Consider the following 15,487-nt stretch of genomic DNA (forward strand, 5'->3'; position numbering starts at 1 on the left):
AGAGAGAGGCCCATTATGGTGAGAATTGTCATTGTGTGCCTTAAAGGGAAATAGAATTTACATCTCTAGCCCCTTCTCCTTGTACAGTTTTCCAAGTGAGACATTGATTCCTTCTAAAAGGAGAAGCAGGAAGTTGGGGTCAGAGTTCACCATTTTGTTCCCCTTAGAGGGAGAAGGTACCAGGCTAGAAGTATATCTCTCTGTCTGCTTGAATATTATTATTCTAGGCCCTAGCTTCTTAAACTGTGGGTCACAACCCCATATGGGGTCACGTAACTTAATGTGAGGGTCGTGAAAAATTTGGCAACAGTAAAAGTTTATGTATACCTATTTTATATACCTATATATCTGGGGTCGTATAAAAATTTCTCAGGCAAAAAGGGGTCACAAGTGGAAAAAGTTTAAGAAGCCCTGCTTTAGAGAATATGATCAGATTCCACCTAACTTTCTGATCACTTTGTTGTTTTCTGAGCTCTATATCCAAGGCTTGGCCCTTTCCTCACTTAATACCAATTCCACAATGAACATACATAACAAATAACAAGGAAACCTACTTATTAAAATTGTGGTGAAATAGAAACCAGAGAAGGTATACATAGGAAAATATATACCAAACAATAGAGAATGAAGGAGCTCTACCATTTCGAGTGAAATAAGTCAGCTCAACCAAGAGAGAGAGTACTTGATCTCACCCAAGGAGAAACTCCCTGAAGTCTCTAGAGTAGCAAGTTAGGGACAGAGACATGATGGAGATTGCCAGCTCCTCTAATGTCTTCCCAGAGTCTTTTCCTTCAGCAACTTGAAGAAGGGTTGTCCTCTTCCATCTTCTTTCTCAAAGCTGGAAGAAGAATTGCCTGAAGTGTCTCAATGCTTGAAGAAGACCTGAAACGACCAGTCCCAAAGGTCCTAAAGAGTTCTCACTTGGAGAGTCTCCAAAGGGGCTGGTGAAGGCTGAGAATCTCCTGCCTCTCACTGACTCTGCTCTGCTCCTCACATAGGGCAAGGTCTTCCTTCATCTACACAAAGGAGAAAGTTCCAGACCAATGGGCTTTGGGACAGGGGTTGTTGCATACATACCTCTCAGGGTTGTTATGAGGAACAAATAAGATAGCATTTGTAAAACACTATACAAAGTTTGAATCACTCTATAAAAGCTAGTTGTTATTATTAGTTCTGTCCTCTGGGCCAAGCAAGAACAAGACCTTCCTTTCCTGCATAATAACCCTTCCCCAAAGAACCATCAATAAACTGTTTATAAATTCATTTAGGACCTATGTTAGAAGATGAAAGTATAGCTGTCTTGGGAAGTGGGGGAGGAAGGGAGAAATAATTGAAACTAGAAATCTTATAAAAACAAATGTTGCAAACTATTTCTACATGCAACTGGAAAATAATAAAATACTTTTATGAAAAAAAAAGATGAAAGTATAATTACATCCCTAGGTCAACTCTTCTTAAGCCTTCCCTTCTTTATCACTTAATCTTCTAGGCATGGCTCACTCTCGCTGCAAATCCAATGGTCTTTCAACTATACCACCCCCTTTCTTGAGCTCTAATCTATCATCTGATCTAGAATTTTCCATTTGCACCCTTTCTGCCTTTCTCTAACTCCCCCCACTCCACAGCCCAGTAAAAACGTTCATTCATTCATATATATATATATATATATATATATATATATATATATATATATATATATATATATACACACACATTATTTTTTGAGGCAACTAGAGTTAAAGAACTTGGCCAGGATCACATAGCTGTAAGTATTTGAGACAGAGATCTCTGAATTCAGGTTCCCCTGATTTCAGGGCTGGTGCTCTATCCATTTTGCTACCAGCTGACCCACAGATAGCAAAATATTTTAAGACCTTCTGTGAAGAAGAAAAATTTGATTTCCTAGGATCACAGAATCTCACATTGGGAAGGGATCTTAGAGGTTATCTAATTCAGCCTGTACCTGAACAAGAATCCCCTTTAAATAACAGAAGCAGCTAGACTAACAGTGGATAGATCACTAGACTTGTAATCAGAAAGATCTGAGTTTGAATTATGACAGACATTTATTAGTTTTGTGAGTGGGGTCAAGTCACTTAACTCCAGTCAGTATCAGTTTCTTCATCTAAAAAATGGGAGTAATAATGGCCCTTACTTCCCCAGGTTGTGAAGATCAAATGATTTAACATATGTAAAACATTTTGCAAGTTCTTAAAGCAGCTATAGAAATGCTAACTATTGGCTATTATTATTATTTGACAAGTTGTCATTCTTTGCTGAGAGACTTCTAGTGGGGGATGTATGATATGATTATGGATTTGAGTCAGATTAAACTCTGAGGATGGGGTCTGGAAGGTACCCAGCCCTGCCCCAGTATAGTTAGTTTAGAAGTTTGTTGCTTGTCAAATTCTCACTGTCTCCTTTAAATTTTATTGCCAATTAACAGTATTTTTACTTCTGCTCAGTCTCCCCACTTGTCAGCTACATATTAATTTTGTCTGCAATCCATCATGTGTCAGAACCCCAGTCAGTGGGTCAGGGAGTTAGCCCACCAATTCAATACTCGGGACTCAAGAAGAAAGGACGGGGCTCGGCACAGGATGCAGCAATTGAGTTGAGACCAGATGTTAAGTGACATGTCTCTTTTTCTCAGAGCAGAATCCCCTTGACCCTAGGGTCCCAACAATGTGTTATTCTTTTATTCTTTATTCTATTTCTTTGACTTCCCAACATAGCCGAAGATAAATTTTAACCCTGTCATCCTTAACAATGTTGAAGCACCTGAGTGACTCTTCCTGTTATTCAGGTTGAATATCTTTAGAGACAGGGGCCTGGAGAGGGGAGTCAGTGGGAACTGTGAGATCTGAAACATCTGACTGTCACTCCCCTGTTTCCTCTTCCTTTGGTTTGACCTTGTTCCCCCTCCCCTTTTCCCCCTTGCTCCTGGAACACGTATGCATGTCTCCATACATTGATCACGAGCTGAACACGCACTCTGGGTGAGACAGGATTGGATGTTAGATTGTGAGCTCGACCTAGTGTGCGTGGGGACTTCCGCTCTGACCAGCATTCCTATATAAGGTTAAGGCATGTATTGGCTGGCGCGGTTCATGCATTGAACTTGCCCATTCCTACGGGAATGTAATGAATCTGTCTCTGCTTGACTTGGTGGTCTCCTCGAGTTATTTGGGTAAACTGAGGCAGTTTGCTCCATACAGGGAGAAGGGGGAGGGAGAAAAAGTAGTAGTTTCCAAGGTTCTCTCTTCCACGTAGGGATAACTAATTATTAGGAAAAAATTTTCCCCCCTTCCCTGGAGGTGAAAATCTGCCTCTGAACAGCTCTCTCTCAGAACTCTCATTCTGTCATCTGAAACCTACCAGAACAAACCTAATCTCCCTTCCATATACCTGAAGAGGGCTGACTAGTCCCTCCTAAATCATTCCTTCTCTGAGTCTCCAGATTAACCTGATTATTCCATGATCTTGAGGCCTTTCATCATAGAGGCAGCTTTCAATTCAAAGCACAGGGAGCACTTTCTAGCAATTAGATCTTCCTGAAAATGAAATGGGCTTCACTGGAGGTGTGAGTAGGGTTGTCCCACAAGGATACTTCTGCACTCAGCAACTAGAATCTCTCAGTCCATTTATCTCCATCATTTCTCCAAACCTCCAGATTTCCTCACCTTTGTGGGGACCAATTTTTAATTGGGGAGTGATAGCTAAGCGGCTCGCCGCAATATTGGGGCAAGGAAGGAAACCGACAGCCTACCTCAAAACAGAACAAGATTTATTTTAACATGAACAAACTTAAAAAAAAAAAAAACACAAACAGGATCAGTAGGATCAAGGGAAAAGAAATAAAAATGGGGAAAGGGAAATTATAATACCTGAAAAATACCACCGCCCAGGAATCAGCTGAAAACACGCAGCAGAATGTCTGTCACTTTCCACCTTCCACCTAGAATGCCCAATTCTCCTCCCCCAAACTTAGAAACACCCCACACAGTCCCAGCCAATGGGATGGCCGCTCTGACAGTCACATGACTGCCCTCACTAGGCTTCTAATCATTATAATTTTGCCAGGCCCATGTAGGCGTCAGCGAGTAGTGATGACGTGAGGTGCCAGAGCCCTGGCAATGGCTACAACCAGTGGGTGGAGCACCATGCGTTTGCGGAGCCCCAGGCCAGTGCTCGCCAAGGCATAAAAACCTCAAATAACAATTAATTCTTTACACCTTTGTCCTTTTTCCTAAAATGAGAGAATATCAGATTTGAGGGGATATTAGAACTTCTTAGGTCCAGTTCATCTCTTTCTATAGTTAAGAGGAAGAAATAGAGTCCATAGAGGAATAATAATTTTCCCAGTCACAGAGTAAGTTAGTGGCAAAACCAACTATAAATTACCAGGTCTGAATTCAGGTTCAGGAATTTTTACATAAAATTACTCTACTTTTCACATCGAATTCTTTAAGATAATTGGGCCCTAACTTTGAAGGTGGGGGAGAGGGAATAGAGAATAGCAGAAAACTCTGGCCTGGGGCCCTTTTCAGCCAAAGCGTAGGAATAGAAGAAAGAGTAGCAGACCTGAATTCAGGAAAATCCCAGTCCCACCTCACTTCTGTCACTTAAGAGATTTGTGGCCATGGGCAGAAGTCACTTCATCTCATCTATAGTGAGCTCACAAGGTCACCATGAGTATCAACTGAAACAATGGGTGAAAAGCACTTTAAACTACTTAACAGAAAGTACTATAGAAATATCACCTATTAATATTATTCCTGCCTTCCCCCATCACCTCTCCATCCCTCATCCCTTAGCCATTTGCACATTAAAAAGTCAATTATGGGGATGGGACAGACAAGACAGGTACATCCTGGGTCAATAAAGAGTCATGAAACAGAATGTAAACTGAAGAAAAGCATTCATTAAGCACCTACTGTGTGCCAGGCAGGGGGGTGGAGGGAAAGATACAAAGACAAATCTTGGGGGCAAGTTAGATGGTGCAGTAGATAGAGCACAAAGCCCTGGATCCAGGAGGACCTGAGACCACTTTACCAAGATCCCAGACATGGCCTGAGAATCCTGTGTTTCATACCCCAGCACTACTTTTTGGTCATAGACAAATTCCAGAATTTGTTTTGACCAAGAGGAGGGACAATTTACTGAGAACTGACTGATCCCCATCTACTCCTCATTTCCAGGCCAATGAATTGCCTGGGGCTAACCAATCTTTGTCAATTACAGACTCTTGACTCTCTTATGGATCTCCCCAAAGCAGGCCAGCACCTTCCCTGCCTGTCATGTATTGTCTTGGAGCTGCCTAGAAGTAATTGAGAAGTTGAATAACTTAGCACATAACCAGTATACTAGAGATGGGAACTTGCCCTAAATAAGGTCAGGTCTTCCCTAGCTACTATGCCACAATGGCTCTTCATATGGGTGATGCAGATGAGATAGAGAGGGGATGTAACTGCTTGTGTGCATGTGTGAGTATGATGTGGGGGATGGGTTTAATTGATCAAATTGATTGTGAGGCATCCCAAAGAATTACAAGACTCAGTGACTCAGTTTCCCAAGTTTTATTATAATACCGTGAGGCCACAGGGAGAATCACCCAAAGAGAGAGGTGGAGAAAATGGTTATGTTTATAGTGAGAAAAAGTAGGTTATCTCCTCATTATCTTTTTTTTTTTTTAATGAAGCAATTGGGGTTAAGTGACTTGCCCAGGGTCACACAGCTAGTAATTATTAAGTGTCAGAGGCTGGATTTGAACTCAGGTCCTCCTGAATCCAGGGTCGATGCTATCTCCTCATTATCTTAATCTCCTCCTTATGGAAGGTTCATGGAAGATCTTATCCTAATTTGGACTTCCTGGGGTCCTAAGACAACCTCTGAGGCAGGTACCTTTTTCCCTGGAGGTGTGTTTTTGGGGTTTGCACATCATAAGGTGAACCTAAGGACACATTTGGACATCTCTGCACATGTTCCTAAAGACATGTTTAAACTTATCAGAGCCAGAGGATCTCTCCGTTTCTGGTTTATTTTTTTTTTTTGTATCTCTTTACTTGAGATCTGGTTTCTAGGTGTCCTGCCATCTATGAATATTAATGGCTTTTAATGGTTAATGGTCCCTAGTTACCACCTTCCCTAAGCTTCTGTTGATAGCATTGGTTGGTAGGGACTGAACCCTCTAGTTACAGTTCTGTTGATAAGAACACAAACCTGAGTCTTAGGTAATCTGCTAGCCCCTTTTAGCTACCGTTGAGAGGTTATCTATTAGCCCCTTTTAGCCTCCTCCATCAAGTATGCACATGTGTAAACCATGTCCTTGTGAAGGCCTTTGGATGAAGGTATGAACATAAGCCCATGATGGACTTGGATGTGGACATGAATGTGGAAGTTTGTGCATGGATGTGAGCATCATTGCACATATTATGCTCATGCATACAGAAACACACATGCCTATCTAGGTGTGGTGAGGCAGGAAGGAGGGGGAAGGGAGGAAATGTCAGTCCAGGGAATTGATTTAAAACTCTCTCTTCTCTAAGCAAGAAGTAATATGGAAATCCTACCTAAGTTGCAATCAGAGGAACTAGGTTTGAGTTCTGGCTGTATGACTTTGGCTAAGTCACTTAACATCTTCAAAGTTTCCTATAAATGAAGGGATTGGACTAGATAATTTCTCAATTCCTTTCCATATTGATATTGTTAACCTGAAAATTAATGAAACAATCAATATAGGAGAATTAATCAGGGCAGAGGAGCTATAACTTGGAGAATCACAAAGTAAGAATGTTAGGAATACCCCAAAATGGGAACTGAGGACAGGGTTTATATGGGGTAACAGAACAGAGGGAGCTAAGAGACTGCCCTTGAGTTAAGTATAGAAGCTACTTAACTCTAAATAGAAACTACTTAATGTAAATGGAACCTTTTCCATAATAACCTAAAGTCCAAGGAGTAAGGTGGGGAATCTTTGGGAGGGGATGTTTGTTTTGGGGAGATCCATAAGACAGTCAAGAGTCTGTAATTGACAAAGATTGGTTAGCCCCAGGCAATTCATTGGCCTGGAAATGGGGAGCAGATGAGGATCAGTCAGTTCTCAGTAAATTGTCCCTCCTCTTGGTCAAGACAAATTCTGGAATTTGTCTATGACCAAAAAGTAGTGCTGGGGCATGAAACACAAGATTCTCAGGCCACGTCTGGTATCTTGGGAAAGAGGTCTACCCTGCTGTTGTCTACTTCTTTTTCCTGGTCAGAGGAAGTTTGATATCGCTGGTAGTGTTTCTGGCCATCCATTCAGAGGTTGGAGCCTTTTTCAGATGTGATAAGTGTATCCAGTTGTCAATTCCTTTCAGTTTTGCATCAGAGGGGTTGGTCAGCAGGACTTGGTAGGGGCCTTTCCATCTGGGCTGTAGGGAATCCTTGCATAGGTGCCTTTTCCAAAAGACCCAGTCTCCAGGTTTCAACTGTAGGGTAGACTGATTTAAGGTTGAGCCTCTAGAAAATGACTGAGAGGGGCAGCTAGGTGGCGCAGTGGATAGAGCACCAGCCCTGGCTTCAGGAGGACCTGAGTTCAAATCCGGCCTCAGATGCTTGACACTTACTAGCTGTGTGACCCTGGGCAAGTCACTTAACCCCAATTGCCTCACCAAAAAACCCAAAAAAAAACAACCAAAAAAAAAAAAGAAAGAAAATGACTGAGAGAGACAAGATGGTTAAGGCTATGAAGTGTTTGGGTAAGTGCTTTGCAATGAGGCAGAAGGGAGGTCTTGGTTGTGATGGAGTCCCTGGAGGGAGAAATGATGTCCAGTGACAAAAGGTGTTGCCTTGAGGTTCAGAAGAACTAGGGAAAGGGCTTTTTGGCCATGGCAGACCCAAATCATCCAAACTTGCCAAGCTGAACCTTAACGATCACATTGATAAGTTCTACCAGACCTGAGGATTGGAGGGGTGGGGAGGGAGCAGGGTGGTAAGCATTGTAAGTGTTGAAGTACTGGCCAGGAAGCAAACAATTGGAAAACAATTGGAAAAGTAAAAGGAGTACCTTTATCACTAAGAATTCTGCAAGTGGGAAAAATCCTTTCTAATAAGCACTTGGCTACAGCTGTTGCAGTAGCTTTCCTGCAAGGGAAAACTTCTACCCAATAGAAGAACATGCAAACCATAACTAATACAAACTTATAACTGGAGGAGGGTGGAAGCTGCATAAGTCAATCTGCCAGACTTGAAAAGGGGTGAAGGAATTTTCTGGGGGGAAGTTTTAGGGGCTTGCTTACATTTAGGACAGATCTCACATTGTAGATAAATGTCATGTGCAGTTCATCTCAATTTTCCCCACCAATATTTGCAGCCTAAACTAAGCAGCTTGTCAGGATTCCAGTGATTTAAAGAGTGAAGGTATTCCATCAGAGCGATGTAGGAGGTGAAAAAAGGGTTAACAGAAAAACCTAAGACCCAAGCTTTAACTCAGATATTAGCTCTCAAAGGGAGTTAGACCCCAGTTAATGGATAACTTACAAGTCAGGATGCTAAGTTCTCTTACCCACAGTAATCAGTACCCAAAACAGGAACAGAGGGAGAGAGGCCATGATGACTTTAAATAAAATGACAAGCTATAGAAACTCAGACTAGAAATAAATGAAAAATGAAGATGTTTTGAAACTAGCCATGGGAACCAGAAAGAGACATGCGCAGAAAAGGCCAAATTTGTCCCTAGATTCACCTTATGACATGTAAACCCCCAAAACACACCTCCACTGAAAAAGGTACCCACCTAGAGGTTGGTTTAGGACCCCAGGAACTCCAAAGTAGGATAAGCCCTCCCCCGTACCTCCCCAAGGTGGAGAATATTATAATGAGACTGATAATCAATTTATCCATACTATAAATACAACTGTCTTTCCTTTTCTTATTTGAGATATACCTTTCCACTTTTCTGGTTCTCTCCCTGTGGTCACTCACACAAAACTTGGGAAACTGAGTCACTGAGTCTTGTAATTATTTTGGGACGACCCATGGTCAATTTGACCCCTAATTCCATCCCACATCAGTAGATCAATGGAAAGAGTTGGGGAGGATTTGGCCCCTACCAGATCCAGAGTTTATCCTTTTTTTTTTTTTTTTTGCACCTTTCCAGTCTTAGCCTATCTTGGATGGGATAGGACATGGTCTCTTGGACTATAGCCAGCTCGGCTGGGGTCAATGTTAATTTGGAGCCAGGCCCAGCAGATATAAAGGAAGACAGTCTAATAGGAATTGGAGTTTTCTGAGCAGCCTGCTTGGTATCCAGGTCAGCAAGGACATTACCCCAGGCATGAGGCGAATCTTCATGGGAGTGTCCTGGCATTTTAATAACAGTCACAGCTGCTAGCAACAAAAGGGAGTCAAGCAATCTCTAGACTTGTGGGACTGCCAGAAGATGTCAGAAACCCTCTATATTTCCGTAACATCCCGAAATCATGTGCCACCCCAAACACATACCTGCTATCTGTGTAAATGTTCACTAGTTTTCCTTTTGCTAATTCACAAGCTCAAGTTTTATCAGCCAATCTGTTCCTGACACTAGGAGAGAACTCCAGAAGTTAGACTGGGATCCCCAGACCCCATCCTCACAACTCCTTGATGTTGCTTTTAAGATTTTTGATAACAGGGACCTTGTGGTAGCCAAAGAAAGAGAAAAGATGGCTCGTGCCTGCTCCATAGACTAAGCCTCGCTAATAGCAGCAGCCATCATGTCTGCTACCAGCAGATCTCTGGGTGGCCGAGATTCTGGCAGATGCAGTAAACTGGGACACAGGAGTGGGGGATGCCCCATGAGGGTGAGGCCACCTCTCCTACCTCCTTGTCCCCAGTGCAGCCCCCAAGAAGTTGGCCTAGCAAAAACCCAGCTCCCTGCAGTTCGGTCTCCTGGCCAGCCCCTTGTCACTGACATCTCCAGGCTCAAGCCCATGGCCAAGCTGGACGTAGGAGACAAGTCAAGGAACGATTCAGGGTCAACCTCTGTCTTACTCTCTCGTTCAGGTCCTAGCATTCAATCAAGGCACAAAGTCGTGGGGGTCAGGGGATAGACCCTAAAATGTAGACAGACATTGCCTTCAATATGTATGCATAAGGATCACGAATTCTTTCATCCCTCCCTGGTTCTACTCTCTTCACCTGGGCCCTGATAAGGGCCCGACAAGAAAAAAGCCAGCTCATTAGGAAGTACCTAGTTTATGGGCTTTTAGTTCACTGCATAGACCAGAAGAAATACCTTTAGCTATCCCATGGTTGTTGATCTGTTTACTGCTACTCTTAAAATCTTTCATGGCAGAATAGTTTAAAATTGGGAATTATTTGTAATGTGTAAAAGTTGCAAAGAAAAAAATTTTTTTTAATCTAACCATTGAACTGCACAGAACTAAACTCTAATCTGATTACTTAACTCTTGTAAGGTGGGCCATGCCCTGTCTTGCATTCAGTCTTTCCAGCTTCCACTGGGAAAAAAGAGGCCACACTTTTTACTCCTTATTTGATAAGTCTTTTTCATTTTTTCCTCTGGTCGGTTTTAAATCTTTGTTTAAGTCTGTTCCATCTAGGCTCAAGGATTCATGGCAGGGCACCAGCCCTGGAGTCAGGAGTACCTGGGTTCAAATCTGGCCTCAGACACTTAACACTTACTAGCTGTGTGACCCTGGGCAAGTCACTTAATCCCAATTGCCTCACTAAAAAAAAAAAAAAAAAGAATAGTAACTGCTTTACAGAACTATTGAGAAAAACTATGAAACAGTACCACTGCTAAATAGAACAAGTTTCTCCAGCATATTAGGGAAGCCTCCAGTTTTCAGAATTTTAAAATTTGTTCTTCCTATTAACAACTAGAAACCAAGTGATTTTTCCCAGGGTCACACATTCACTATACCTAGAGAGTATCCTAGAGGGAAAACTTGAACCCAGACTTTAAGATTACTTCTTTGTGAAGTCACAGGAATACTGCATTTCTAAACAGTTTCAAGTATTTGACATTCTTTTAACAGTTGCATCTATATCAATTTATAGCCCAAAAGAATACTCTATAATTATGAAATATTCACATTACAGATTGGTAAACTAAAGTAACTTGTTTCAAGATCATGCAATTAACAAATTTCCAGATCCAAATTTTTAAACACTTTGTCTTAATGAAAATCTCAAAATAAACCCTGACTTTATAAAAAGCAACACATCTTATTAGAAGACATATTTCACTTAAAATAAGATGAATAAATTAAATTACAACTTGAATTATTCCTAAATGGTAAAATTCTCATTCATCTAAGGCCCATCTACTAGCATTTCAATAAACTAATTTTTACATGGTGATAAACACTGGTGACCGAGAAGCCAGATAGTTCTCCAAATTTAAATAGAACTTGATTAACCTTGATTTTGGATTTCATAAATCCTGGATTTAAAATATCTAATATTGGAGATCAATTCTTAATTAAAGTTTTAACAAATTTCTTAAAAACAGGTTAAAAAATAAAATCAAGCTTGAATAAGCAAGGGGGACACACACACACATATAGAACATTTTAGTACAAATAGCACTCTACAAATACAGACACAAAAACAGTAAACAATAATGGTTGAGATAATTTAGCATGCACAAATTAAGTCCTCAATTAAGCTAGATCAATTGGTCTTTCTTTTTTCCTTAAAAAAAAAATTAGAGACCTCCTGAGGGTCAAAAATCTTATCAAAAATCCTATTTTCCTCCTCATTTATTTATTTATTTGTTTGTTTATTTGTTTATTTATTTATTGGACTATTTTCTGGAAGGGAGGAGGGTTCAGATTCAGATTCTCACTTAGTTGATTCAAAATGTCATTGAAAGAAAAAAAAAATCCCACCCCAAACACAAGTTTTGGGCTGGCAGAATCAAGAGTAAACCCAAAAAGGAGACCTTACTATGGCCATCAGTGTTGTGGGTCAGACTTAAATCCTGCTAATTTTCCAAGTACTTGCAATCATGTAGTACATGATTTGAAAACAGATCCCGGCAGCCGTGCTTCTGGGACCCTTCGGAATGGCCACATATGGTCCATAAAAACAAACTGCAGCCATCCCCTTTTGGGGGACCTGTCAGAATGGACCCAAGTTACCAAGTGAACATGGACATAACCAGACCCCTGATCAAAGAGCTTTAGGAACTCAAGTGAAAAGGATGCAAGTTTTGAATTTGAGAGACCCTTACCCAGGCCAAGCCTCCGAATTTTGAGTCCAGACTGGAACACAAAAGATTCCTGCCGGCGCCAAGCGTCGGGAGGTCAAAAACGGCAGCTGGCTGGACACAGAGTCTTCAAATCCTGGAAGAGAGTCCCCATATGTTAACCTGAAAATTAATGAATCAATATAAGAGAAATAAGGTCTTTAATATGGGCAGAAGAGCTATAACTTGGAGTATCACAAAGTAAGAATGCTAGGAATACCCAAAGATAGGACTGAGGACAGGATTTATATGGGGTAACAGAACAGGGGGAGCTATGAGACTGCCCCTGAGTTAAGTATAAAAGCTACTTAACTCTAAATAGAAACTACTTAATATAAATGGACCCTTTTAATAACCTAAAATCCAAGGAGTAAGGTGGGGAATCTTTGGGAGGGGATGTTTGTTTGGGGTAGATTCATAAGACAATCAAGAGTCTGGAATTGACAAAAGTTGGTTAGCCCCAGGCAATTCATTGGCATGGGAATGGGGAATAGGTAGGGACCAGTCAGTTCTCAGTAAATTGTCTTTATCAATATCTATGGTTCTACAATCAAACACTTTTTCTAAGGCCACCGCCACAAAATCAGTCCATGAGGAAAACTCTGGGCCAAACAGGGAAACAAAAGCTTCCAGAGCCAGTAAGTCACATGTAGCCATCACACTTTATTTCCACTGTGGCCAATGGTCAGTTGTTCCATAGGGAAAGGATCTGGTTGTTTTGTCATGTCCCAGGACAGGCAAACCCAGGGGGAGGGACAGGGAGACATGAAAAGGGGATCAAGACAACTAAGATGCTTGAGACCGCTTAAGCCTACGGACAGCAGCACTGGTGTCTCCTTCAGTGGCAATCAATGCCTGAAGGTTGGCATTTTGGTTCCGGAAGCCCATGGCTCTCAGACGCTCCATCTGTGGACGGAAGCGGACTTCGGGAGGCTGCATCTGCTGGGAGTAGCCTCCAGCGAGAGCCTGAAGACGCTGCAGGATGGCAATTGGCTGGTAGCGACTATCTGTCTTGCCTCTGCCCGGGAGGCCAGAAGCCTCCTTGCCCTGGGCACCTCCTGCAGCTGTCTCAGGGAAGGCATTCCTCCCCAAACCCCACAAGTATGGGGTGAGCCATGGCAGCAGGGCTGGAGCTTCTGTAGACAGCATCTGGAGGCCTTGTTCAATCTGCAGCAGTGCCTGAGATGCTTTGGGGTTTGCCAGGGCCAGCAGGAGGTCTGACAGTTGCATCTGCTGCAGAATGGTGGGCAGTTGTTGTCGCATCTGCTCATAGAGCTGAGGTGATCCCATGAACAGCATCATCTGTGCTGCCAGATGTGGGTTCTGTACCAGCAGCTGCAGCATGTTTCCTGCAAATCGAGTCCCACAGTTCATCTCTTCTTGCTGCTGGGGGTCATCTACCAGGTTCTGGAAGGTCTTGTCTGTCTTGCTCGGCTCAGGAGACTCTGAGCTGGTCAGAGCAGGGATGCCTTGGATGCCACAGGAACGTGCCCGGCCTAGACTCTTGGAAGCGGCAGCTGGGATATTGACCATGGAAGCCGCAGCAGCCGCAGCAGCTGCAGCAGCAGTAGCAGCAGTAGCCAGAGGAGCAGGAGCTGGAGCAGGGACGCTGGGGGGAAGGCCCTGGGCGGGATTGTGAGTAACATGGGGTGGGGGTGTTGAATCCTGCTTCTCCTCGCACTTACTTTTAGAAGTGCCTCCAAGGGATGAAGCCCCACTCATGAGCTCAGAGAAAAGATTCTCCCGCAAAGGATCCTGGATACCAGGAAACAATGAATCAGGGAGGTCTGTATAGTTCCGTCCCAGGGCGTTGTCCCCTCCTGGATTTGTCTCATTCCCCCAGAACCCTTCCGGGGTCCTTGGCATGTCTGGTCTCTGCATCATCTCCTGCATCATGGCTGGATTCCGGGCCAGGTCAAGGGTATGCCGCAGAATCTCAGAGTTGTCAAGGATGTGGCCTACCTCAGGATTCTGTTTCATCAGCTGCTGCACCTCAGGGTGGTCCATGATCAACTGCCTCATCAACTCAGTGTTGGAGAGGAGCTGTTGGATGACTGGACTCTCAAGCATCTGAGCCATCCTCTCTGGAGTGGGTGTAGTGTGTGGCTGTGGAACCTGACTCGGGGCTTTGGGCTTCTCGGGCCCAACAGCTGGTACAGAGGGCAGTGTGTTTCGGTTAGGGCAGCTGGGCTGTCGCCCCCCGCTGCCCACTACCTTTCCTATTCCTTCTCGAGGGCAAGACTCCAGGGCAGGTGGCCCATGGGGCCCAGAGGGCTGGGATGGGGGACCATTCTTGGACTTGATGACCAGATGCACTGTGTAACCATCCAAGATACCCCTCTGGTACAGAGTGTCCTGATCTTTCAGGATGCGGCCCACAAAAACCAGCACTACCTGGTCAACATTGCACTTGAACTGGGCCGAGATGGCCTCTTTGAATTGACTCACGGTAGTATCGTCGGACACCACAAATTCCTCCTGGGCATTAGGCGTCTTCACCAACACCCTGATGATACTTGGGGAGACATCTTTGTCTGAGGGTTGTCGTGAAGTCTGCCCATTCTGGGCCATCTGCACAGGCACCGGAGCTTGGGAGTCAGAGGCGGTGTGGGGCATGGGGACTGGTGGACAGGCAGGCAGGGGTGAAAGGGGTAGGGGTGGGTGAGCACAGCCACTGACCCCGTCTCAGATGATTACTACTCAGGCTGCTAGGTCTGGGTATCGCTGGGTCCCCTGAGTATTAGGGATGGGGTGTGGGTTGGGTGTTGATGGGATGTTCTGCCACCCACCCCAGCTTTCCAGATGTGGCCTGGGCTGGCTACTGGCTCATACTTGGTGCAAAGTGAGTCTGGGTATTTTGCCCCCCTGTACCTGCCCTGCCCCCACAGGGCAAAGTCTCCCCATCCCAGAGGCATTGTGAAATCATCCTTTACCTCATAGTTCAGGGGAGGGGCAGAGTAAAAGGATGCATGCAGGAAGAAAGCAAAAAGGGGAGAGTATTGGTCACTCTCAGTCATTGTCATCAGGAACTATATAAAGTAAGGCCAACAATCAGAAAACTCAAATGAAAAATCCTCACTCTGGCCTAAATAAGATCATTCAGTCTGTCTCTATTGAATTCCTACTCATGCTTAAAAGTAAAACTCAAATACCACCTCTTCCATGAAACTTTCCCTAATCCTTTGGTTTGGTAATGTTCCTCTTGATCCATCTTCACCTCTCCTCACCCCTGACCTACAACACTTAGTACCACCC

At 43.5% G+C, this 15,487-nt stretch overlaps 1 protein-coding gene across 1 annotated transcript; it reads right to left on the reverse strand.

Annotated features, from left to right (window-relative positions):
- Positions 1 to 13,018: 13,018 nt before the first annotated feature.
- On the reverse strand, positions 13,019 to 14,848 carry LOC122751905 (ubiquilin-1-like). Its single transcript, XM_043999141.1, has 2 exons — positions 14,072 to 14,848; positions 13,019 to 13,630 (listed from the first exon to the last, which is right to left on the reverse strand). The coding sequence occupies exons 1-2, from the start codon at positions 14,846 to 14,848 to the stop codon at positions 13,019 to 13,021; spliced, it is 1,389 nt and encodes a 462-aa protein (XP_043855076.1).
- Between the last annotated feature and the right edge of the window lie 639 nt (positions 14,849 to 15,487).

Source organism: Dromiciops gliroides, chromosome 3, assembly GCF_019393635.1.
Source record: "Dromiciops gliroides isolate mDroGli1 chromosome 3, mDroGli1.pri, whole genome shotgun sequence".
Taxonomy (NCBI): Eukaryota; Metazoa; Chordata; class Mammalia; order Microbiotheria; family Microbiotheriidae; genus Dromiciops; species Dromiciops gliroides.

Bases quoted from the DNA above. Each gene is read 5' to 3' on its own strand.
- LOC122751905 (XM_043999141.1), bottom strand. From the start codon at position 14,848: ATGCCCCACACCGCCTCTGACTCCCAAGCTCCGGTGCCTGTGCAGATG. The intron at 13,631-14,071 runs GGGAATGAGACA...CAGAACCTGGTA, and splicing joins GGACCCCGGAAGGGTTCTGG to GATGACCCCCAGCAGCAAGA.